Here is a 23,218-nt window from a genome sequence, read left to right as displayed (position 1 = left end):
TGGCTCTTGACAGCCATAAGCAGAACCACGTGGCTCTCCCCCATGCAAGTGTGGCGGGTCTTTGGCGAAAGGAGCAAAAGAAAACCGTGTAAAACTCTGGCTGCCCCTCGGTCCCTGGAAACGCCCAACTGAAACGACTCCAATGCCCACGATGGCCCAGGTTCCCCGGTCCCAAGCCCCTGCTCAGCGGTGCCCTTGCCCGTGCGGGATCCCACCTGGCTCTCCTGCTCCCGGGTGCCCGCGGCCTGAAGCAGGGCCTGGAGCTCGGCCCCGTGCTCCGCTGCCTGCTTGGTGCGGTCGGCCAGCACGTCCTGCAGCAGCTTCTCCTTCCACTGCAGGCGCAGAAAGAGTTCCTCGGCTGGCAGACTGGCGCCCAGCTCATGGAGCAGCCTGGCACCCAGGTCCTGGCGGAGGAGAGTGCAGGGGTGAGCCGCCTGACCTTCTGGGCCTTCTGGGTTGTCCACCCCCCGAGGGATGAGCCCGGGCCTCCAGACCTGGAGCCCGTGAGCCCTACGTGAGATCTGGTCTGTGTCTGATCTGATTATTTTGTATCTACCCCAGTGCTTAGTGCAGTGCTTGGCACAGAGTAAGCACTTAACATGATGGTTACTAGGTGGGAGCCAGGTCCCGGGAGGCAGTGAGGGATGGAGACAGGTAAGGAGGGGCCGGCCCGGGCCCCGCTCGTGCCCAGGGACTCGCCTCCAGCTCTTGGCTGCACTGGTGCAGGGATGTCTGGAGCTGCTGGACCAGGGCCGCCTGCTCCTCCCGCCAGCGGCCGAATGCGGCCTCCCCTTCGCTCCGGAGCCACTGCAGACTTTGGCAGCAGGTGGACAGCTGCTCCGTCTCCAGCCCCTTGGCCTGCAGGAGGCTCTCCAGACTCTGGGTTGGGACGCAAAGAGGGTCGGTGAGGGGACGGGGCAAATGGGGTTGGTGTCGGGGGGACAAATGCAACCCCCATACAGAAACCTCAAAGGGGGAGTTGGCTTCCCTGGCCTAGCCACCTTCCAGGCTGGAGCCCCCTTCCCCACCCCAAATGCAGATGGGTTGTCTGAGCCTTCAGACAGGCGGAGGAGGGTTTTGGGGGTGCGGGTGATAGGGCCATGGAAGAGTCTGGAAGCACACAGTTACACCCTGGCAGCTCCCAAGACGTGTGTGTGTGGGGGGGAAGGGGGGTAGGTGGGGTCAGAGGGACTGGGGTGGGTGTTTGTTTTTGGGTCCCAGGCCCGGATGGGGGCCCACCTGCATGGTGGCTTCGTTGGTGGACAGGACACCGCACAGCCTTTCCACGTCTCGGTCCCGCTCCCGCAGTGCCAGCCGCAGCTGGCCCAGCTCTCGCTCCTTCTCTTCCACAGCAGTGAACTTCTCATCCACTGCCCGCTGTGGGGGATGGGTCGAGGGGGTCGGCCTCCCCTGGACGCGGCCACTGGGCCCAGCTCCCCCACCCCCACAGCCGGATCTCCCCATGCCAACCTCCAGGGCCACGTCACGGTCGAGGATTCGCTGCCGCAGCTTCTCAGTCAGCAGGTCCCGGGCCTCAGGGGCTCCCTCACCATTGCACTGCCGCCGTTGCAGCTGCTGCAGCTCCCTGTACTCCTGTGGGACAGAGCGGGGGAGACTCAGTCTTCACAGTGGGCCGCCATGGGTACCCGGGGCTCCGAAGACCACTGGTCCATCTCAAGCTGCCTCCTTTATCCTGAAGCAGCCAGGGAGCCCCAGTCCCCACCCTAAAGTCAACTGAAGCCTGAGTCTGGTGGCAGAGTGGGAGTGTTGGGGAAGTTGCTCCCTTCATACCAGGGGCTGGGATGATGGCTGGGGTACTAGAGTTCTGCAGCCCCTTCTCCAAGTCTGAGAGGAGAGGCACGTTCTGTGTTGTTAAATGCCAATCCCTGGCCCCTGGTCTGCCCAGTCCAGGTCTCCTCGGTCTTAACAGGGGGCCCAGGGTCATCCCACATCTTGGACTCTCCTCCAGTGTCCCAGCACAGGCCATCCCACACCTGAGTCCCTCAGTGACTCAGCCTGGACCACTCTGATTCTGGCTGGGAGGCAGAAGATGAGGATTCTAGTCTCGGATCGTCTCTGGCTTGCTGCGTGACCTTGGGCAAATCACTCAACTGCTCTGTGCCCATTTTCTCAAATGTAAAATGGGGGTAAATTAAATGGGGATAATTAAAGAGAGGCAGTGTTGCTCAGTAGAAAGAGCACGGGCTTGGGAGTCAGAGGTCATGGGTTCTAATCCCGGCTCCACCACTTGTCAGCTGTGTGACACTGGGCAAATCACTTAACTTCTCTGTGCTTCAGTTACCTCATCTGTAAAGTGGGGATTAAGACTGTGAGCCCCATGTGGGACAACCTGATTACTTTGTATCCCCCTCCTTCAGTGCTTAGAACAGTGCTTGGCACATAGTAAGCACTTAACAAATGCCATCATCATCATTATTATTACTATTATTATAAATTACCTGTTCTCCCTCCCTCTGAGGTGAGCCCCACGTGGGATGGGGTCTGTGCCCAGTTTGATAATCTTGTGTCTACCCCCAGGGCTTGGCCCTCTGCAAGACCTTTATAAAATAAAGCCCCTTAAGGACAGGGACTGTTTGGTTCTAATATATTCATTCATTCAATCGTATTTACTGAGCGCTTACTGTGTGCAGAGCACTGTACTAAACGCTTGGAAAGTACAATTCGGCAACAGATAGAGACAATCCCTATCCAACAATGGGCTCACAGTCTAGAAGGGGGAGACAGACAACAACACAAAACAAGTAGATGGTGTCAGTGCCATCAAAACAAACAGAATTATAGATAATATATCCTCTCAAGTGATCTGCACACCTTACGTACCCACTAGATAGCACTGATTATCTTGCTCTTATCTATCTCGCTGCCGACCTCTCAGCCACGTCCTGCCTCTGGCTTGGGATGCCCTCCCTCTTCATATTTGACAGATGATCCCTCTCCCCCCTCTTCAAAGCCTTTCTGAAGGCCCATTTCCAAGGGGCCTTACCCAACTAGGACCTTATTTCCTCTTCTCCCACTTCCTTTTATATCACCCCTGCACTGGGACTTGCACTTTCTTCACCCCTCGGTCAGCCCCGCGGCACTTAATGAACATAACCATCATTTACTTATGTAATGCTTATCTCCCCGTTTAGGCTGTAAGCTTGTTGTCGTCCAATTCTGTTACACTGTACTGTCCCAAGAGTTTAGCGCAGTGCTCTCTGCACAAAGTAAGTGCTCAATTAATACAACAGTGATTGATTGGGCCTGAGGGCTCAAAGCAGCAGTCCCAATGCCCCCGCTGGGCCCCCGCAACGTCCTGCTGCTGTCACCTGCAGTAGTTGTTCCTTCTGCCTCAGGCTGAGCGTGAGGTGCTGAATGCTCTGATCCCGGGTGCGGATCTCACTGCCTTTCTCGCTCTCCAAGGCTCGCAGCTGCTGGCTCTTCTGCTGCAGCTCTCCCCGCAGCCGCTGCAGGATGCCGTGCAATTCCTGGGGCACAACGCCAACCTCAGCCAGGACCCCGTACCTCTGTGCCCAGTATCCACGGCCCCTGGGCTCGGCCGCCTAACTTCTCAGGCTGAACACTGCCCCTCAGTGAGGTGGCATGTGATCCACTGCTGCCTTGGCACCCTGCCAGTGGTGCGAGCATCGGAACCCCGCTCGGCCCTGGCGTGCCACCCAAGATCTCCCTTCTCAGGCCCTACAGGCCCCTCGGAGTGGAGGCAGGGGCCCTCTAAGGCCATGTGGGTGGTAGGCCACAGAGGACCCAGCCTCTGCCTCTGTTCTCCCCAGCCCAGTGAGCAGGCACATCGCCAGTGGTGTATCCCTGGGAAGAAGGAGTCCTGGTCTTCCCCTTCCTTCTCTTGTTCCCTCCCACAAGGGAAGCTGGGGAAGACCATGGTCGGGTCCCAGAAAATCTACCCCAGCAACTCTCGTTTTGAATCCAGGAGCAGATTAACCCTGTGGGTGTCCCAGCCTTGGCCACGGACCCAAGGATCAAGGGGAGGAGGTTCCATGCCAGCCTGCAGTCACTGCTGTCCTCAAAACAGGGGAAGGGGCGGCAGAGGCTTTTGGTCTCAGCCCTCAGTCATGATGACGATGGCATTTATTAAGTGCTTACTATGTGCAAAGCACTGTTCTAAGCGCTGGGGAGGTTACAAGGTGATCAAGTTGTCCCACGGGGGGCTCACAGTCTTAATCCCCATCTTACATATGGGGTAACTGAGGCCCAGAGAAGTGACTTGCCCAAAGTCACACAGCTGACAAGTGGAGGAGCTGGGATTTGAACCCATGACCACTGACTCCAAAGCCCATGCTCTTTCCACTGAGCCATGCTGCTTCTCAGTCACGAGGAGGCAGCCCTTCCTCCTCCAGCTGGAGTGTCCCCAAGGACTCAGGCAAAATCCAATTACAACCTCTAACTTCTGCCGGGGTTGGGGGAGGCCTTGACTCAGGTGTGTGTGTGTGTGTGTATATGTGGGGGGGAGCAACAGGAGAGGTAGAGGGCCCAGGGCCGAGGACCCTTACCATACCAACTCCCTCAACACCGCAGGAATAGCCAGTGGGGGTGGCAGAAGGGGTGGGACAGGGGCCCAGGTCATTTATCATTTACCTGGTTGTGCTTCCGTGTGGCTTCCTGCTGCTGCTGCCCTTCCCTCGCCTCAGCTTCTGCCAGCTGCCCACGCCGTCCTGCTTCAGCCAGCTGGCGCTCTCCCCGCCGGGCTGCCCTCTGGAGGGTCTGTATCTCCAGCTGGCTGTATACTAGCGCGTTCTGCAGCTCCAGCAGGGCCGCCCGCAGCTGCGCCGGGGTGGAGGTCTCCGTCACCTACGGGGTGAGGCGAGGGGGAGAGAGCGAGGGCAGTGAGTGGGCCAGAAGGCAGTCTCAGAGCTTGGAGTGTTGTGTTACACTTGGGCAAGTTGCGGAACTTCTCATGGCCTCCTTTTCCTTATCTGGAATTTGGGGGCAACACCCCCCCATCTCTCCCTGCCTCCCAGGGATGAGGGCTCAGAGGGGAAGACCCCTGGACCCTCGGTTTAGGCACAGGGTCGGCCACCCGCCCCAGATACCTGGAGCTGCCCAAGCTGGCTTCGGTCCAGCGGGCCTTGAAGCTTGGCCACAGCCTCGTTCTGACCTTCGATCACATGGTGCAGCTCCTCCACCTGCAGCAACGGATGATGCGGGGGGATGAAGGCAGGGGGGTGTGTGTCTCTGAAACCCAGCCCTTGAACTATTTCCTGCCCAGGGGGTCGCCCTGATGCCAAAGAGGGGTCGTCCTCCTGGATGGGCTGAGCGGAAGGGCTGCACGCTCTCTCTCCCCCCACTTCCCCACCCAGTCCCCTGCCCTCCAGCACCTCACTCTCCCGACTCTTCAAGGCCTCCTCGAGGCTCTGGATCATTCGTTCTTGCCTCCGGGACACCTCCAGGACAGACTCCAGCTTCGAGCTCACATCCCTCAGCTTCTGCTGCAAAACCTGTGTTCATGGAGCAAAACAGCGTGGGGATCGTGTGGTGATCACGCGCCTCTGCCACGGGGTCCGCCTCCCCTGAGCCCTGGGTCACCCTGGCCGAGTTTTGGCTCCCACTGGCTCCCTACCCAAGTTGGGGCTGCCGTTCAGGGCCTTTCCCAGGGTTGGGTGGGGTTTAGTTGTTGGGGAGGGGCCCCATATGGAGGAGAAGAGAGTGAGTGGACCCTGGAGCCACTCCTGGAACATGAGGCTTTCTGGGGCTCCTCCACAAGCCCCATCCCCTCAGGCCTCCCCAGGCACATCCCACATCCCTGACCCCCAGGACTTCCCAGAATGGAGAAGGGCAAGAGGGGAACTATCTCCGGGGTGGCGAGGGGTAGGGGGCAGGGCAGTACCTCATTAGTGGCCTCTGTCTGCTGGATTTTCTGCTCAAGCTCAGCCAACAGTGGACCAGCATCCTCCGCCCTGGATGTGGGCACTTTGGTAACCGTGGACAGACTCAGGTCCTGGAGTAGGGGGTGTTCTTCAGCCACGGACTAAGAAGGAGCAAGACATAGTGATAACATAGCAGGGGGGAGGGGAGGATGGCCTCTGGACTCCCCAAACCCCTCCCGATTTGGGGAGGGGGGGAGTCCGGCTGCACCAAGGTCAACAGAATCTGTTCAGACTAGATTTGGAGGATGGGGTCGGGGGAGTCTAATAAAGTGGGGGCATCGCGGCAGGAGTGAGAACGTTCCCACGGGTGCCAGCTCAAGGTCCCTACCAATACACACCCACCCACACTCTCACTATACTGAAGGCCAAGCTCTTCACTGTTAACCATCCCAGGATTGATAAGGCACACTCGCATGAGATGCAAAGCTTTCGTTTCAGGAGAAGAAATCAATCATCAGCCGGCCTTAAGCAATATCCCCCTCCCTGGTCAGCTCCACAGTCTGTCCAGCCTGGGATTCTTGGATAAACTGGGTGCCGGCTGCCATCCTGGGCACCCGCCTTCATGGTTAGGGCAGACTATTCAACACCCTCAACCCTCCTCTATCTCCGACTCCTCCCTCAGCAACCCAGCACAGACATACGTCACGCTCATGTTCTGAGAGCCCCATTCGTGCCCGAACTGGACCCCGCTGGAGGACAAACAGACCCCATCCGTGTTGGAAGGATTAAAGGCAGGGAATTGGAGCAGATGAACCCTGGAGGTTTTCAGCAGGATGAAGGGAGGAAAGAGGAAGGACTTGGCTCAAGACCACCAGGTGAGTTTTGTGGGGGCTCCCATTTCCTGGTTTCGAATTTCCCACGCAGTCGGGCCCACCTCGCCCACCCTCCTCCTGCTTGCAGCAGTTCCCTGATCTCATCCCCACCATGCGCATGCCAGGAGGAGTGTGAGGAGCTGGAGCCGGGTTGAAGCAGGAGCCTCCGCCTTTTGCCCTTTGATCCGGGGCCGAGGAGAGGTGGTTGGGCAGCCATTTTATGCAGGGGCAGGACTCTCGCCTCTCCTAATCACCGGCTGACTCGTTCCTGAGAGACGTCCTATGGACAGTCGGTGGCTTAGGGAGCTCCACCTGCCCGGGAACCCTAGCAAGGAATTTAGGCTTGAGGCCTCAATTCCCTGGATCGCACTGGGGTGAGCTCAGGTTTGGGCTGTGTGGTGAAAAACATCAATGCGAGTCCTCGAGTTCAGCCTCCCCTCTTTTCTCCAGATTCACCCGTCCTTCGGCGTCGCCTAAGCACTTGGGTCTGTACCCCTTAAGCGCGTTGATAGCCACCCCCACAGCACTTATATCCATTTCCTTACACCTTCCATTTTCTCTTTCTGTAATTTATTTCAATGTCTGCCTCACTCTAGACAGTCAATTCCTTGTGGGAAGGGATCACGTCTACTGCCTCTACTAAATGCTCAGTATTAACTCTGCACACACACCATACCAGTGCTTGATAGGCCCTCCCTCCCCAGTTCACAGGAGGATCTGCATGGCCCCTGGAGGCTTAGCCTCGACTTCAGCCTGTGGTGGCTCCAAGCCTCACCTCCTCCCGGATTGGAGTTAGTGAGGGGGTGGGGAGGAGAACGGAGGATATTGAGGCCCCAAGGGACCAATACGAATGGGGAAGTACTAGAGACGCCTCCTTTCTCCCCTTGCTCCTACGCTCCAGAAACCAGTCCACCCCCAGCACCAGCCTGCACCAGCTAAAGACTGTCGAACCACCAGAGAAAGGGAGTGTCATTCGGTCCAGATGCCAGGCCAGGCTGGGGGTTTCTGGGCTCGGTGGTGGTGGTGGCCCGGGAACTCCGGTTCGGGCTGCCACACCATGTCGCTGTCCGCCGGTGCCTCTGGCTGCACCCCATTAGGCCGGCCCCGCCCAGAGCAGCCAGCCCAGCCCTCACGCCACCGTGTCCGGCCAGCTGGCGCATCGCCAACGACGGCAGGCATGCAAGAACAGACAGCGGCAGAGCCATTAGCAGGAGCGGCACGGCTGGCCTTCCCTCCCCTCCAGCCACCTCAGAGGAGCAGCAGGCCACCTTGCAACAGGGATGGAGAAATTCACTGGCATTGGGCGGGCCTAGTTAGGCAGAGGGGAAGACGCCGCACCAATGGCCTGTTTCCAGAGACCCCAGCCAGTTCTCTGCCCTGCAAAACACCCCCATCCCCTCGGGGCCCTTCCCGCCTGGGAGGAGCCGCGTTTAACCGATACCAGGGTTCCAGCCGGCTTTCTGGGCTCCCCTTAAGATGCAGCCGGCCATCTGTCTGCAAGCGACATGGGCCAATACGAGGAATGAGACCAAATGGTGAAAGAGGCTCAGGGGAGTTGGTGCCACCGGTTAAAAAATGCAGTCCCCTCCGCCGTGGCTTTTCAAGTGACAGTAATAACACTGACATCTTCCCTTGGGACTGGAAATCCTCAGCCCTTTCTGGACGGGGCCCACAGGGTCACAGACACCCCAAAGGGGGTGTCAGCACAGAACAGTACCTTCTCTGTGGAAGGAGTGAGCAGAGAGCCGCAGAGGAGCAGTTGAGCCTTAAGGAGGGTGGGGCGGAGGCTCTGCGGTTGCTATAGACACAAAGAAGCATCTGTCTGGGCCCCTAGTCCAGATGGAGGACCAAACCAAATCAGACCAATGATGTGCTGGGGAAGAGCCTGTGGCTCGGCCGGCACTTATTTCTGCGGAAGGCTGTATCTGGGGGCAGCCTGGTGCCCTCTAAGGCCCCGGGTCTCCCCAGTTCACTCGGAGGCCCTCCTGCACCTCAGCTGCAGGCAGGCCAGAAGGGAATGCACCCCTCCGAGAAAAGAAGAAGCTCTGCGCCTCCTACCCCGGGGTGGGAGAGAAAAGGGGAGGGTTGGGGAGACGAGGTGTGGAGCGGCCAAGAGAAGAAGCCAATGCCTTCCCTCTGGGAAGGATTCGATGGGAATGCCCAGCTCACTGTCCCATGATCCTCCTCGGGAACATGGAGTCTTGGGCCGGGGGTGGGTGGGCAGGCAGCCGCAAAACAGAGGAGAAAAACGAAAGTAAGGACAAGTTCAGATAGTTGGGGCCTAGGGTTCCCTGTCCCCAGATTCGCGATACTGTCAGCAGGACAGCAGGGAGTCCCCACCCAGAGCTCCCCGTGGCACCCGTGGGAGACGGAGTGCCGCTCAGCCCGGGCGGCTGCTCCTGGCCCCCAGATACCTGGATGTGGAGGGGCAAGTACTCCTCCCAAAGCTCCTCCCACAGCTCCAGCAGGTCAGACAGGTCGAGGGGGAAGCCCAGGCCGGGCCTCGACGGGGACTTGCTGGCCGGCCGGCCCGTGAAGCCAGGGCTCGCTCCGTCTGGCTCCAGCTGGCCGGCCATGGTACCCGGGGGGCTGATTTTCACGGGGATGGGGAGTTTGCTCCCGCTTGGGCTGTGCACCGGCTTGTAGTTGCAACTCCGGATCAAGCTGAGGGCCAGCTCCAGCCGGTGGCCACACGCGGGCTGGACCCCCAGCTCCTCCAGCCCCACCGTCCCCTCCGGCCCGCAATCCCACTTGGGAAACTCCGGCCCGCCGCGGTCGGCTTCCCCGTCCTTGTGTCGTGGAGGGCTGGCCCCTGGGGGATCTTCCAAGGACTCCAGGGAGGAGCCTGGGGTTCCCTCCTCCATGCTCTCCCCGTCCGCGGGGCCCTGGGCACTCGGCCAGTCCGCGGGCCCCGCCTCGGCCGGTTCCTCAGTGCAGGTGCTGGCCGACCAGCGGGAAGAGGCCCCGCAGGAGACGCTGCGGGCCACCTTGCGGGGCACCTTGCAGATGGCTTCGTAGTCGGAGTCGGCCACCCGGAGGACGGCACAGCCGCGGCAGCGCCTGGGCCGCGTCCCGGAGCCCTCGGCGGCCGCCTGGCAGCTGTGTGTCTCCGGGAGCTGATCCTCATGCTCAGCCCAACACTCGTATCCAGAGTAGGCAAAGTCTTCCCGCAGCAGGGCCGTGTAGCGGGCGTCGGGCAGGCCGGAGATGTCCACCGTCCCGACGGTCCCCCGGGCCTCCGGCTCCTCGTTATTCCTGCGGTACAGGCCGGCGATGCAGGCCTTGAGGCGGTCCTTCTCCAGCAGGAGCTTCTGCACGCGCTCGATGGACAGGGCCTCGACACGGGCGATGACCGTGTCGAAGCGGTAGACGCGGTCCAGCATGAACGCGCACTTGCTGCAGGCGAACTCGGCACGGCCGTCGCGGCTCAGCTCGCGGCCCAGTACGTGGGACAGCAGCACCTGCAGGTTCAGCTTGGAGGCCGTGTGGAAGATCCAGCGTCGCTGGTTCCCGCACAGCTCCCGGGCACAGATTCGGCAGCACTCCTTCATCCCGATGCCGACGGTGCCGCCACGGGGGCGGGCAGAGGGGCGGGGGCTGACTGGTCGGGATCCCACTCGGGGCTCCCCTGGCTGCCTCACTGGCCGCTCCCCAGCGAAGCTCCTTGATGGCCTGGTGCCAGCCTGGTGCCTCAGTGTCCTCTCCGCAGACTGGTACTTCTGCCCTCACCCTCGGGCCTGGCACCACAACGTCCACTCTTTAGTCTGGCACTGGCACCTCAATGTCCCCTCTGTGGTCTGGTGCTCCCGCACTCACCACCGCTACGTCCACTTTTCCAATCGGCGCCGGCACCTCGATGTTCGCTCCGCGGGCGGGCACTCCTGTCCTCGCCCTCCAGCCCGGCACTCTGATGTCCACTCTGCAGCTTCGGCCCCGCACTAGCCCCTTAATGACCACTCGACAGACTGACACTGGCATCCTCACCCTCCATCCCGGCACCCTGATGTCCGTCCTTCGGCTTCAGTCCGGCACTGGCACCTCAATGTCCACTCGACGGCCTGGTACTCCCGTGCTCACCCTCCAACGTGCCACCACGATGTCCTCTCTTCAGTCCGGGACTGGCACCTTTATGTCCACTGGGTAGCCTGGTACCCCTTGGCTCACCCTCCAGCCTAGCCCACGTTGTCCACTCTTCGGTCCAGTACTGACACGTCAACGACCCCTCTGGTGGCACACCTTTGCTCACCGTCCAGCGTCAGGCGGGCACCTGCATGCTGCCCAGTGGGCAGGCTGGCACCGGGTCCCAGTGGGGCAGGCGGCAGCCGTCGGGCACCACCGCCAACGCGGATACTGACGACGCCGCCGCAGCAGCCTCGGCCCTCTAAACGGGGCTCAGATTTCAAGATGGCGCCGCCGGCCGCGGGCCCCGGGGGCCTCTGGGAGTTGTAGTCCGCCCGGCCGCCGCCCGGGCTCGGCGCATGCGCGCTGCCCTCGCCCAGCCCGGGACGAATAAAGCCCGTGCCACGTCTCCGGCCGGCCCTGCCCGCCCCAGTTCATTCATTCAGCCGTATTTATTGCGCGCTTACTGTGTGCAGAACACTGGACTAAGCGCTTGGGAAGTCCAAGTTGGCAACATATAGAGGCAGCCCCTCCCCCTTCCTATTCATTCACTCAATCGGATTTATTTTCATTCTCAGTCTCTTTTGCAGGCTCCTGCTCCCCCTCCCCATCCCCAAGGTTCAGTGCTTGGTCCCCTTCTGTTCTCCATCTACACGCACTCCCTTGGTGACCTCATTCGCTCCCACGGCTTCAGCTATCATCTCTACGCTGATGACACCCAGATCTCCATCTCTGCCCCTGCTCTCTCCCCCTCTCTCCAGGCTCGCATCTCCTCCTGCCTTCAGGACATCTCCATCTGGATGTCTGCCCGCCACCTAAAACTCAACATGTCCAAGACTGAACTCCTTGTCTTCCCTCCCAAACCCTGCCCTCTCCCTGACTTTCCCATCTCTGTTGACGACACTACCATCCTTCCCGTCTCACAAGCCCGCAACCTTGGTGTCATCCTCGACTCCGCTCTCTCATTCAACCCCTCACATCCGAGCCGTCACCAAAACCTGCCGGTCTCAGCTCCGCAACATTGCCAAGATCCACCCTTTCCTCTCCATCCATACCGCTACCCTGCCCGTTCAAGCTCTCATCCTATCCTGTCTGGACTACTGCGTCAGCCTTCCCTCTGCTCTCCCATCCTCGTGTCTCTCTCCACTTCAATCCATACTTCATGCTGCTGCCCGGATTGTCTTTGTCCAGAAACGCTCTGGGCATGTTACTCCCCTCCTCAAAAATCTCCAGTGGCTACCAATCAATCTGCGCATCAGGCAGAAACTCCTCACCCTGGGCTTCAAGGCTGTCCATCACCTCGCCCCCCCCACCTCACCTCCCTTCTCTCCTTCTCCAACCCAGCCCGCACCCTCTGCTCCTCTGCCGCTAATTTCCTCACCGTACCTCGTTCTCGCCTGTCCCACCGTCGACCCCCGGCCCACGTCATCCCCCGGGCCTGGAATGCCCTCCCTCTGCCCATCCGCCAAGCTAGCTCTCTTCCTCCCTTCAAGGCCCTACTGAGAGCTCACCTCCTCCAGGAGGCCTTCCCAGACTGAGCCCCTTCCTTCCTCTCCCCGTCGTCCCCCTCTCCATCCCCCCATCTTACCTCCTTCCCTTCCCCACAGCACCTGTATATATGTATATATGTTTGTACATATTTATTACTCTATTTATTTATTTATTTATTTATTTTACTTGTACATATCTATTCTATTTATTTTATTTTGTTAGTATGTTTGGTTTTGTTCTCTGTCTCCTCATTTTAGACTGTGAGCCCACTGTTGGGTAGGGACTGTCTCTATTTGTTGCCAACTTGTACTTCCCAAGCGCTTAGTACAGTGCTCTGCACACAGTAAGCGCTCAATAAATACGATTGATTGATTGATTGAGCGCTTACTGTGTGCACAGCACTGTCCTAAGCGCTTGGGAAGTCCAAGTTGGGAACATATAGAGACGGTCCCTACCCACCAGCGGGCTCACAGTTTAGAAGGCCAATGACCCTCCCTCCTCCGGCCCCCGGGCTCAATGGAAAGAGCTCACAACTCATGGGTTCAAATCCCGGCTCTGCCAGTTGTCAGCTGGGTGACTTTGGGCAAGTCACTTCACTGGGCCTCAGTTACCTCATCTGTAAAGTGGGGATAATAAATGCCATCACTGTTATTATTAATAATGATGGCATTTATTCATTCAATCATATTTATTGAGTGCTGTGTGCACAGCACTGTACTAAGCGCTTGGGAAGTACAAGTTGGCAACATATAGAGAGGGTCCCTACCCAAAAATGGGCTCACAGTCTAGAAGGCACTTACTATGCTTACTAAGCGCTTACTATGTGCAAAGCACTGTTCTAAGCGCTGGGGAGGCTACAAGGTGATCAGGTTGTCCCATGGGGGGCTCACAGTCTTAATCCCCATTTTACAGATGAGGTAACTGAGGCACAGAGAAGTTAAGTGACTCACCCGAAGTCACACAGCTAACAACTGGCAGAGCTGGGATTTGAACCCATGACCTCTGACTCCAGAGCCCGTGCTCTTTTCCACTGAGCCAAGTGAAGAAGTCTGTGAGCCCCACGTGAAGTCTGTGAGGGACAATCTGATCACCTTGTATCCTTCCCAGCGCTTAGAACAGTGCTTTGCACATAGTAAGTGCTTAACAAATGCCATCATAATTATTATTATTATCCCTGAAGACTCCTCTCCGAGTTCCACCTAGTGCTCCCTCCCGGACGCTGTGGCCTGCCACTGTATTGGTCACTTTAATCATTGCGACAACCCCTTCAACGTGATCCACACTTTGATTTTTCCAGAGCACTTTACCCCCACAAGGAAGGGAGAGGCAAGTATTACTCCCATTTCCCATAAGAGAACTGAGGCCCCGAGGGAGTCAGTGATTCGCTTCAGGTCGCCCAGCAGGGCAGGGACAACGTTTTGGAACTAAAATCTCCATCTCCTGCTTCCCACACCCGTGCTCTTCCAGCTAAGGTATGCTCCCTTAATTTACTTACCACAATAACATGGGCTTGTTTGTTTTGTGTTTTATGGTATTTGTTAAGCGCTTACTATATGCCAGGCAAGGTAATCAAGTTGGACACAGTCCATGTCCCACAAGGGGCTCCCAGTTTTAATCCCCATTTTACAGATGACGGAACTGAGGCAGGGAGAAATGAAGTGACTTGCCTCAGGTCACACAGCAGACGTGGCAGTCAGGATTAGAACCCAGGTCCTTTTGACTCCCAGGACCCTGTTCTATCCACTAGACCATGCTGCTTTTCATTATATGCTTATTACACGCCCAGGTGTTCGGAGGCAATTGTCAGGCTTGCCTTTTCCCCTCTGAACCCGGGATCTCTCCAAATAGGGGAGAGATGGTGAATGTGGATCTCTCCCTAAGCACCGTTCTGCCCTGGACCTAGCTCACCAGCTCCAAGATCCCAGTCCTCGGCCCAATTAACATTTCTCCGGTCAGTGGCTCATGACCAATGGGCCATCTAAGCAGACATCTGTATTGCTCGGTCCATCCAAAAAGATTTTTGCCCCGACATAATAATATTTGTTAACAGCCCATTCGTGTCAAGCACTATACTAAGTACTGAGGTCTATACAGTATGTGCAGCTCGGAAAGAGTCCCTTGCCCACATGGAATTCACACTCTAAATAGGAGGGAAAATGGGTGCTCAACCCCCATGTACATATAAGGCAAATTGAGGCACAGAGAATTTAAGTGATTTGCCCAAGGTCACACAGCAGGCACGTAGCAGAGCTGGAATTAGAGCCCAGGTCCTCTTACTCCCAGATCTGTGCTCTTTCTACTAGGCCACACTGCTTCCCCAGCGTTTCCTGGGCCTCCTTTGGGTGTCCACCCCACCCGCCCAGGTTCCCACACCCTAGGAAAGGGTCTCTTACCATAGTAAGCCAAGATGGATCTGTTTTGTTTTGGGAAGTCCCACGGTTTCAAGTCAGCCGCTCTGGCTGCCTCCCCGGGGGAGGGAACGGGATGGGGATTGGGCTAGGGTCACTCGAGGGCACTCAGGAGGGGCCTCACCTGCACTTCCATGCCCTTCGGCTCCTCCAGCTCCAGCTGAAGCCTCTGCACTTGCTCCTCACGGGCAGCCAGGCCTTGACTCAGCTCAGCTACCCTCCTGGGAAGAATAGGGGGAAGCCGGTCACTTCCCGCCGACTCTCAGTTATCCAGCATGTGAATTATCTGGGGCCTTTGCCGCTGTTCTCCAAACCTTCTGGCCACCATTTGACTATTCAGGATCATCGCCTTGGGTGGGTGGACTTGGCCAGGAAGGAGATAACTCTCCCATCAACCCCTTTTTACTCGTTGTCAGTGACTCTTAGAAGAGTTTCCATGGTGAAAAGGGGAAGTTGCAACCATCCACATCAATGGGGTTTTTGGATTATCTGCAAATTTCAGTTATCCGAACTTTCTCGTCCTCATTGGTATGACAACTGAGAGCAGACTGTCCCAGGTGCCTTCCTTCAGTATTGAGGGATCCTTGGCCCCCTACTAGGCCCCCTGCCTGATTCCCTGGGGATCTGAGGAGGAGAGGCCAGGGCAGGGCAGAGCAAGAGGCAACAGGGACTCAAACAAAGGTCAAGGGTGCCTTTAGACAAGGAGTAGACAGGCCTGCTCTGCTGGCTGACTCTTGGAGTCGGTTGGCCCATCTGTGCTGGTCTCTGGGATATGCCTGGACCCTGGGTGCCCCCCTCTTAAGTCCTCCCACAACCTGAAGCCAGGGTCCCAAGCAAAGGGAACTGGGAGGTGAGGAGCTTACCTGTCCCGGGTCAGGGCAGGGTGACAGATAGTGGGCAGGATCCATGTGCTTGGCATCACTGCCCCGGTGGTCTCCTCCAGACCGTCGGTCAGGTCCACGTCGCCCTCAGCCTCAGGCTCTGGGCTCTTGGCCTCGCTCCTGGCTCTCTTCGCCTCCTACAAGAGGGATGGGGATGAGACTTTCAGAGAGGAGTCTAGAAGTGCTGGAGTGGGGCTGGGGGCTGAGGGGTTGTGGGGGGGAAGATGGGGTGCTGGAGTAGGGGCTGAAGCTGAGGGGGAAGGTGGAGGGAGGTGTGGGGGGCTGAGGGTTGGGGGGGATGATGGGGATGGGCATGGCAGGGTCCTGTTCCCAGCCATAGGGTGGGGATTAGGAGGGGGTCTTGGAAGCCCCACCCTGGTCTCACCTGCAGAATTTGGCCCTTGCTGTCCAGCTGGCACTCCCGCTCCTCCTCCTGCCCTCGATCCTCTTCCTGTTGACATCGTCCAGGCTCATCCTGACCAGCCTCAGGCTCTGCCGGGCCCCTGAAAGCCCCCAAGAACCCCATCAACTGGGGTGCTGCCAGCCAAACTTGGTGACTGGCTTCCGGGCCCTTGGTGGGATACCCTCAAGGTGCCGGGGGATAGGCAGCTCCATGATGGGCTGTTCGGTTCCCATTAGGAGGACCCTGGAGGCTATCCTCACCCTGATCCCACTTCCCCTTCGCGGGGCGGGGGCAGATCTTCCCTACTCCCCTCCATTCTCCCGGGGAAGGCCCTGGAATGGGATGGGACAGGTTCACCAGGCCTGGTGCCTCCATTCCTATTCTTGGCTCAGTCCCTGGGTGGAATGAATGGACTGGTGGGGGCAGGAGCGAGATGGGTCGACACCTCCTCAGCCCTGGACCGTATTTGGGGAGGGCAGCCTGCCCTAGGCCAGGTTCTGGTGCCAGGCTCCATGCTCTAAACATGTAGGGGAAGAGGGGATGGGCTCTGACTTCTGAGTTCAGGCTATTCCCACGCACAAGTCAAAGCCATCATCCCCTGAGGGCCTTCTATTAGGGGCTTCAGCCCTCTCCCCGTCCAACTCGGGGCTTAGAACAGTGCTTTGCACATAGTAAGCGCTTAATAAATGCCATAATAAAAACTTCACAGCAGCCTCCCCCATCTACGAGCTAGGGGCCAGGATATGTCGAGAGTCCAAAGTGGGGAATCTTAGGATGGTGCTGCCAAGCAACAGAGCATCCGGTCACCTGAGCCATAGTACCCAGGGGATGGCATCATGATCCCAGGCCGGGAGCACCCAATGGCTCCCTCAGGCCAGATGTCACTTACCAAGTGGGATCTCGGCCCTGCTGCTTCTCCTGTAGCTCCTGCTTCAGACTCTCCACCTCCACCCGCAGAGAGATATTCTGAAAGCAGACCCGAGCACCGAGGCATGGTCACCCTGGGCACGGCCACACCACGCATGGCCAACCCAGGCAGAGCCACCCCTGGAAAAGTCACCCTGGGCCAGCCCCCAGCAGGCCCTAGTCACCACCAGCCTCTCTATCCTGGGCCTCTCAGGTCTCCAAACCCAAATCCTTTTAATGAGCTGCATCTCACCCCCTTAGGGGTCGGGTGGTGAGATCCGGCCTCCCCAGATATTCCTAGGCCTGAGTGTAAGGAGGGGTCTTGGCTTGAATTGGCTTTGTTGACTCAAAGGAGAGGGAGAGGCCAAGTGCCAGCCTGTTCTATCTCAGGACAGCTCCTCCCCCATCAAGGAGGCTAGGGTAAAGAAACCAGGTTTTTCCTGGAGCAGGGCCTGCTCAAGGCTGGGGTTCAGTGCATCAAAGTCACCTTGGGTGAGCCAGGTCCCGGGTCCCATTACCCTTTCCCCAAATAGAAGGGGACAGCTGCGCAGCTAGGCCCAAAATAGCCCCAGGGCACACCCTGGCTCCCTGCTTCGGCAGGCTGGTTGTGGGGTGGGGGAGAAGGGGGAAGCTCTTCTTCCCTATGGGTGGGGAGGAGCTTCAGGGAGGGGCATAATCTTACACTAGCCTGCCTGGACCCCAGACTAGGGCAGAAAACTGGAGGAAGGGGCAGACCTAAACCAGGAGCCCAGCAGGGCTGTTGGGGGTGGAATTCTACACTGCCAGTCCTGCCCCATGGTACTAGCTCCCTGGCCTCCTCTCCATCATCATCATCATCATCATCATCAATCGTATTTATTGAGCGCTTACTATGTGCAGAGCACTGTACTAAGCGCTTGGGAAGTACAAATTGGCAACATATAGAGACAGTCCCTACCCAACAGTGGGCTCACAGTCTAAAAGGGGGAGACAGAGAACAAAACCAAACATACTAACAAAATAAAATAGAATAGATATGTACAAATAAATTAAATAAATAAATAGAGTAAAAAAATATGTACAAACATATATACATATATACAGGTGCTGTGGGGAAGGGAGGGAGGTAAGATGGGGGGATGGAGAGGGGGACAAGGGGGAGAGGAAGGAAGGGGCTCAGTCTGGGAAGGCCTCCTGGAGGAGAGTGGCCTCTCCACTCCCACCCAAGTCAATCTCCCTTCACAGGGAGGCCCTAAGCACCCCCACCACCTTTGATTGTTGGAGGCTGCTCCTGACCCCTGACCCCCCAAGACTACTCTTCCCATTCCCCTTGCTACATCGCTGCCACTGAGTGGAAGGAGAGGGCTGGGTGAAGTGAAGCCAGCAGCACAGCCAGAGCCCGGGACCTCACTGCCGGCTGCTGCCCTGGGGCAGGTTGGAAGAAGGGAACTGGGTACAAAGGGAATCCCACACCTCCCCACTCTGTGCCCCGTGGCTCCAGGAACCCTGGTGGCCCCCCCCTGCTCCAGGGTGACTTCTGACCCAACTAAGAGGTTGAGTGATCAAGCATGGCCACACAGGTCTCCAGAGGCCCAGCTTAGGAACAGACACCAGGACGCCAGGTGCCTGCCTCTCGCCCTGCATGGTGCCCACATGGCTACACTGCGCCTTTGATGGGCACCATTGGGGATGCTCAGTAGCCCAAGGAGTCCTGGATTCTGCTCTCGGGTCAGGTTGTCATCGACTGAGTCAACAGCTAGCCGTGAGCAAGCCTGGATGATGGCTGAACCCTCACCCATTCGAGGTGGGGGATGGGAGACTGGGGTCAGAGGTCCCAGACACTCCCATGAAAGGCTCAGCAGGGTGTGTCCCCCTCCTCCTCACCCCATCTGGAGAGTCGGGCTCTGGCTTCCTATACCCCCTGCAGCCCCACCTTTCCCCATGGGGTCCCTGAGGGACAGGCTAGGGAGGTTGAAACATTTCCCCTTCTGGAAAGCTCTTCAAGAAGAAGTACAGATTGTCAGCTCCTTGAAGGCAGGGATGACTTCCCAAGTGCCCAGTTTGGCACTCGGTGACCAGTAGGTGCCCAGGACTGGGCTCTGCCCCACAGTAGGTGCACAGTAGGCACAGGCAACTATTTTGGGCACCCTCTTTTTTTTTTTTTAATGATGTTTGTTGAGGACTTGCTATATGCTTAGCACTGTTCTAAGTGATGGGGTAGGTGCAACTACTTAGGTTGAATCCAGACCTTGTCCCACAAGAGGCTCACAATCTTAATCCCCATTTTAAATCAAGTGACTTGCCCAAGGTGACACCGCTGACAGGTGGCAGAGCAGGGATTAGAATCCAAGTTCTTCTGGCTCCCAGGCCTGTGCTCTATCCACTAGGCCATGCTGCTTTTCCCTCTTTGTGAGGAGGGAAAGATGCCTGCCCTGTATTCGGCACAGAGTGCTGGACGGGAAGCTTAGAAGTGAACAAGTAAATCAAAAGACACAGTTCCTTTCCTCAGTATTAATAATTGTGATATTTGTTAAGCAAATATGCCAGGTACTGTACTAAGCACTGGGGTGAATACAACCAAATCAAGCTGGACACAGGGAAAAAAGGCTGGCCCAGCCAGAACACACACAGTGAGGACAAGAGGAGAAACGTGTGGGAGAGGAGGGGAGCTGCTGAAAGCTGAAGCCCCACTCCTCCCACCCCACGCGGCACAATCACCCCCGTTAAAGGTTAAAGATGAAAGGCAGGCGGTGGGCGACAGGACCAGGCCCGAGGAGACACGTGTCTCCCTTCTCGGGAGGGCGGAGGGAGAGATGGAGAGGGTGAGTCAGTTGAGCCACAGAGCTGCGGGGGGCCTCCTGGCTCCCACACTCCATCTGCCAGGATCCTTCCCTGCCTGGCCTGTTCCAGGGTCCCAGCCACCGCCCCACCTTCTCCACCACGGACACCAGGATTCTCCAATTCTGTTAAATTTCCAGGGACACTTCAAAGCCTGCAAGGGAGTCCGGCCGCGGTGTCAGGCATTGCGGACAGAGATGACAGCTCAGAAAGCTACAGCAACAGCAGCAGATATACAGGGACCAGCTTATGCCCCTAGCTTTGGGCAAAACAGCAGCTGTTTGCCTTTGTCTCGGGCTGCAGAAGCAGCTATTTCTATGGCTGCTCCGTTTCACTAGCATTTCTTTCTTTCTCTCTCTCTTTCACACACTCTCTCTCTCTTTCCTCACGTGAGGGAAGTGAACCCGCAATTCCCCTGTCTGGTGTGAGGGAATGTGGCAACATGAAGGCGGGGCTGGACAATTAACTGGACCTCTCTGGCTTTTGAGGGAAATGAAGCGTCTCTGGGCTGCAGGGAACAGTGCAGTGGTTTACATGGCCCAAAAGATCCATAATCACCTTTTTTATGGTATCTGTGTGCCAGGCATTGTAGTAAGCTCCGGGGTTAGATACGAGCTCATCAGTACATGTCCCATATGTGGTTCACAGTCTTCATCCCCATTTTACAAATGAAGGAACTGAGGCACAGAGAAGTGACTTGCCCAGGGTCACACAGCAGACAAATGGTGGAACTGGCATTTTAGAGCCCAAGGCCTTCTGACTCACGGGCCTGGGCTACATCCACAGGGCTTCGTTGTTTCTTGGATGAGACCCCAGCTATTAGGACGATACAGCAAGATGGTGGGAAAGGGGAGGGGGCAGCCCTAGGTGAATTGGGAAGACAGGCGGGGGGCGGGGGGGGAGGGGGACCCCACCCAGGGCTGGTGTCCGGGACAAGGCCCCGCACATGACGGGAGCTCAATAAACACTGATGACGGTGACGGGAGCTCAGTAAACACTGATGTTGGCGATGACCGCGTCATAAACAGAAAGGGAGGGATCATCAATTAGGGCTTATTCTTGGAGGCCTATGAATGCTAAACACTGTGCTAGGCGCTTGGGTGAGGGCAGTCCAACAGGAGCTGATCGTCTCTGACCTGGCTGCCCCAGCAAACCCAGCCCCAAGCCCAAATCCACATGCTCACGGGCTCAAGAGCCTGCCAATTCAATCAACCAATCAATCGTATTTATTAAGCGCTTACTGTGTGCAGAACACTGTCTTAAGCGCTTGGGAGAGTCCAATATTACAAAATTGGTAGACACATTCCCTGCCCACAGCGAGCTTGCAGTTTGGAGGGGCGGGGACGGACAACATAAATTCCGGGGTAATTGGAGCGCATGGCCGAGGACCGGGGAGTTTTTGGGGGGTGCCCTGGCCCCAGGAAGCCTCCGCAATACCCCAAGACTGCCATGGCAGCCGTCCCTAGTCATACAGGACCAGCCTCGGGGGTGCAGAAGAGGGGTGTTGTTCCACGGGCAGGGGGAGCGTCACCCCGGACCGCAGCACCCCCAGCCCCTTCCACAGACAGCTCCGCGGCCCCCTCCCACGGTGGGCAACCCGGCTCAGGCCCGGGGTGAGGGTGGAAGCCGCAGTGGGCCTGGATAAATATATAATAAATTATAAACATGGTATTTGTTAAGCGCTATGTGCCAGGCACTGTACTAAGTGCTGGGGTGGATACAAGCAAATTGGGTTGGACACAGTCCTTGTCCCACATAAGGTTCACAATCTTACTGCCCATTTTACAGAGGAGGTAACCGAGGCCCAGAGAAGTCAAGTACCTTTCCTAGGGTCACACAGCAGACAAGTGGCAGAACCGGGATTAGAACTCATGACCTTCTGACTCCCAAGCCCGTGCTCTAACCACTACACCATGCTGCTTCAATCCTGCCAGACAGACGGCTCCGCCCCGCCCGGCGCTGTCCACACAGGCAAAAAGAAGCGGAAAACTTGTCGACCAACCGGAAAATACCCAAGACACCTGCGCGAGAGGGCGGCAGCTGAAGGGCCCAGCCTTGTTGGTGCTGACACCACCTCTATGCTTCCGCTGCCCCAGGTAGGCTGGCCCCCCTTCAAAACCCTACTGAAGGCACACCTCCTCCAAGAGGCCTTCCCAAACTAAGCCCCCTTTCCCCCAGCTCCCCCTCCCTTCCACGTCACCTCCATTCACTCCCTTTGCTCCTCTCCCCGCCCCAGAGCACTTATGAATGTGGGTTTGAATATATCTATAATGCTATTTATTTATATCGATGCCTGTTTACTTGTATTGAAGTCTGTCTCCCTGCCCACCAGACTGTAAGCCCGCTGTGGGCAGAGATTATCTCTTCATTGCTGTAGTGTACTTTCCAAGCGCTTATTACTCAATAAATAATAATAATAATGTTGGTATTTGTTAAGCACTTACTATGTGCCCAGAACTGTTGTAAGCACTGGGGTAGATACAAGGTAATCAGGTTGTCCCATGTGGGGCTCACAGTTTTCATCCCCATTTTCCAGATGAGGGAACTGAGGCCCAGAGAAGTGAAATGACTTGCCCGAGGTCACACAGCTGACAAGTAGCGGAGCTGGGATTAGAACCCACAATCTCTGACTCCCAAGCCCGGGCTCTTGGTGAGTGAATGAATGATCCCAGGACACTTGGCCCCTTCTCCCTGCACCTGACTGCCCCTTCTTGAGGTCTTGGCCTGATTAGGGCTGGTCCTAGGGCCATAGCCACCCCCTGCCCCCCCCAGGCCACGTCCCCCTTCTCCCACCCCCCTCGCAGCCCCTCCCCTCGAACCCAGCCCCACCTCTCGTAGGGGGCAGAAGTGTCGGTCCCTTTCTAGCCCCCTCCCGCATGGCGTCATACAGAGTGGTGCGTGGCTCTTCCCCATGGGCCTGGGGCTCCTGGCCACCAGGTTGGGAAGAGGAACGGCCGGTGGTACACAGAGATGCCCCACACCACGTCCCCACACTCACCCTCCGGTACACGTCCTCCTGGCCGGCCTCATACTTGCGCTGCAGCTGCTCCTCCAGGAAATAAATGCGCAGCTTCAGGCTGAAGTTCTCCTTCTTCAGGTCGTTGAGGTGCTGGGACAGGGTTCGGTAGCCATTAGACATGGCGGGTGGTCCATGGGGGGGCTCGGGCCTCCCCGCTCAGCCGAGGGGCATCGAGGGGGCTGGAAGGGCGAGGCGGAGCGGACCGGACAGCCTGTGGGGACTAGGGGCACATGTCCCCAAACGGTCAGCTTGGGCACTGGGGGCGGCGCCGGCCTCCCCTTTCCTTTTTTACCCCACAGATATCTGAGGAATCCCGGCACAAGTGGTGCAACCCGAGCCAGCCCCCGAGGACGGGGACCCTGCTGCCGCCTCCCCTCCCCCCGGCCCCAGCCCCCAGTCCCCAGCAGGCCTCGGTGGGGAGGGGAGGGGACAGAGAGAGAGAGACCGACCTAGGAGGAGGCA

At 57.7% G+C, this 23,218-nt stretch overlaps 1 protein-coding gene across 1 annotated transcript in view; it reads right to left on the bottom strand.

Moving 5' to 3' along the window:
* The window catches only part of LOC119938121 (phosphodiesterase 4D interacting protein), a 55,684-nt gene extending 32,697 nt beyond the window's left edge, over nucleotides 1–22,987 (bottom strand). Inside the window, 17 exon segments of the mRNA XM_038757826.1 lie at nucleotides 216–404; nucleotides 700–879; nucleotides 1,240–1,377; nucleotides 1,471–1,593; nucleotides 3,330–3,488; nucleotides 4,612–4,824; nucleotides 5,067–5,159; nucleotides 5,352–5,471; nucleotides 5,861–6,001; nucleotides 9,127–10,431; nucleotides 10,529–10,657; nucleotides 10,918–11,202; nucleotides 14,855–14,951; nucleotides 15,594–15,748; nucleotides 15,997–16,114; nucleotides 16,904–16,980; nucleotides 22,736–22,987. Of these exon segments, the coding sequence (XP_038613754.1) occupies nucleotides 216–404; nucleotides 700–879; nucleotides 1,240–1,377; nucleotides 1,471–1,593; nucleotides 3,330–3,488; nucleotides 4,612–4,824; nucleotides 5,067–5,159; nucleotides 5,352–5,471; nucleotides 5,861–6,001; nucleotides 9,127–10,431; nucleotides 10,529–10,657; nucleotides 10,918–11,202; nucleotides 14,855–14,951; nucleotides 15,594–15,748; nucleotides 15,997–16,114; nucleotides 16,904–16,980; nucleotides 22,736–22,876 (3,663 nt within the window). The 5' untranslated portion in view covers nucleotides 22,877–22,987.
* Between the last annotated feature and the right edge of the window lie 231 nt (nucleotides 22,988–23,218).

This window comes from Tachyglossus aculeatus, chromosome 16 (assembly GCF_015852505.1).
Source record: "Tachyglossus aculeatus isolate mTacAcu1 chromosome 16, mTacAcu1.pri, whole genome shotgun sequence".
NCBI lineage: Eukaryota > Metazoa > Chordata > Mammalia > Monotremata > Tachyglossidae > Tachyglossus > Tachyglossus aculeatus.
This window is presented reverse-complemented; position numbering and strand designations above follow the sequence as displayed.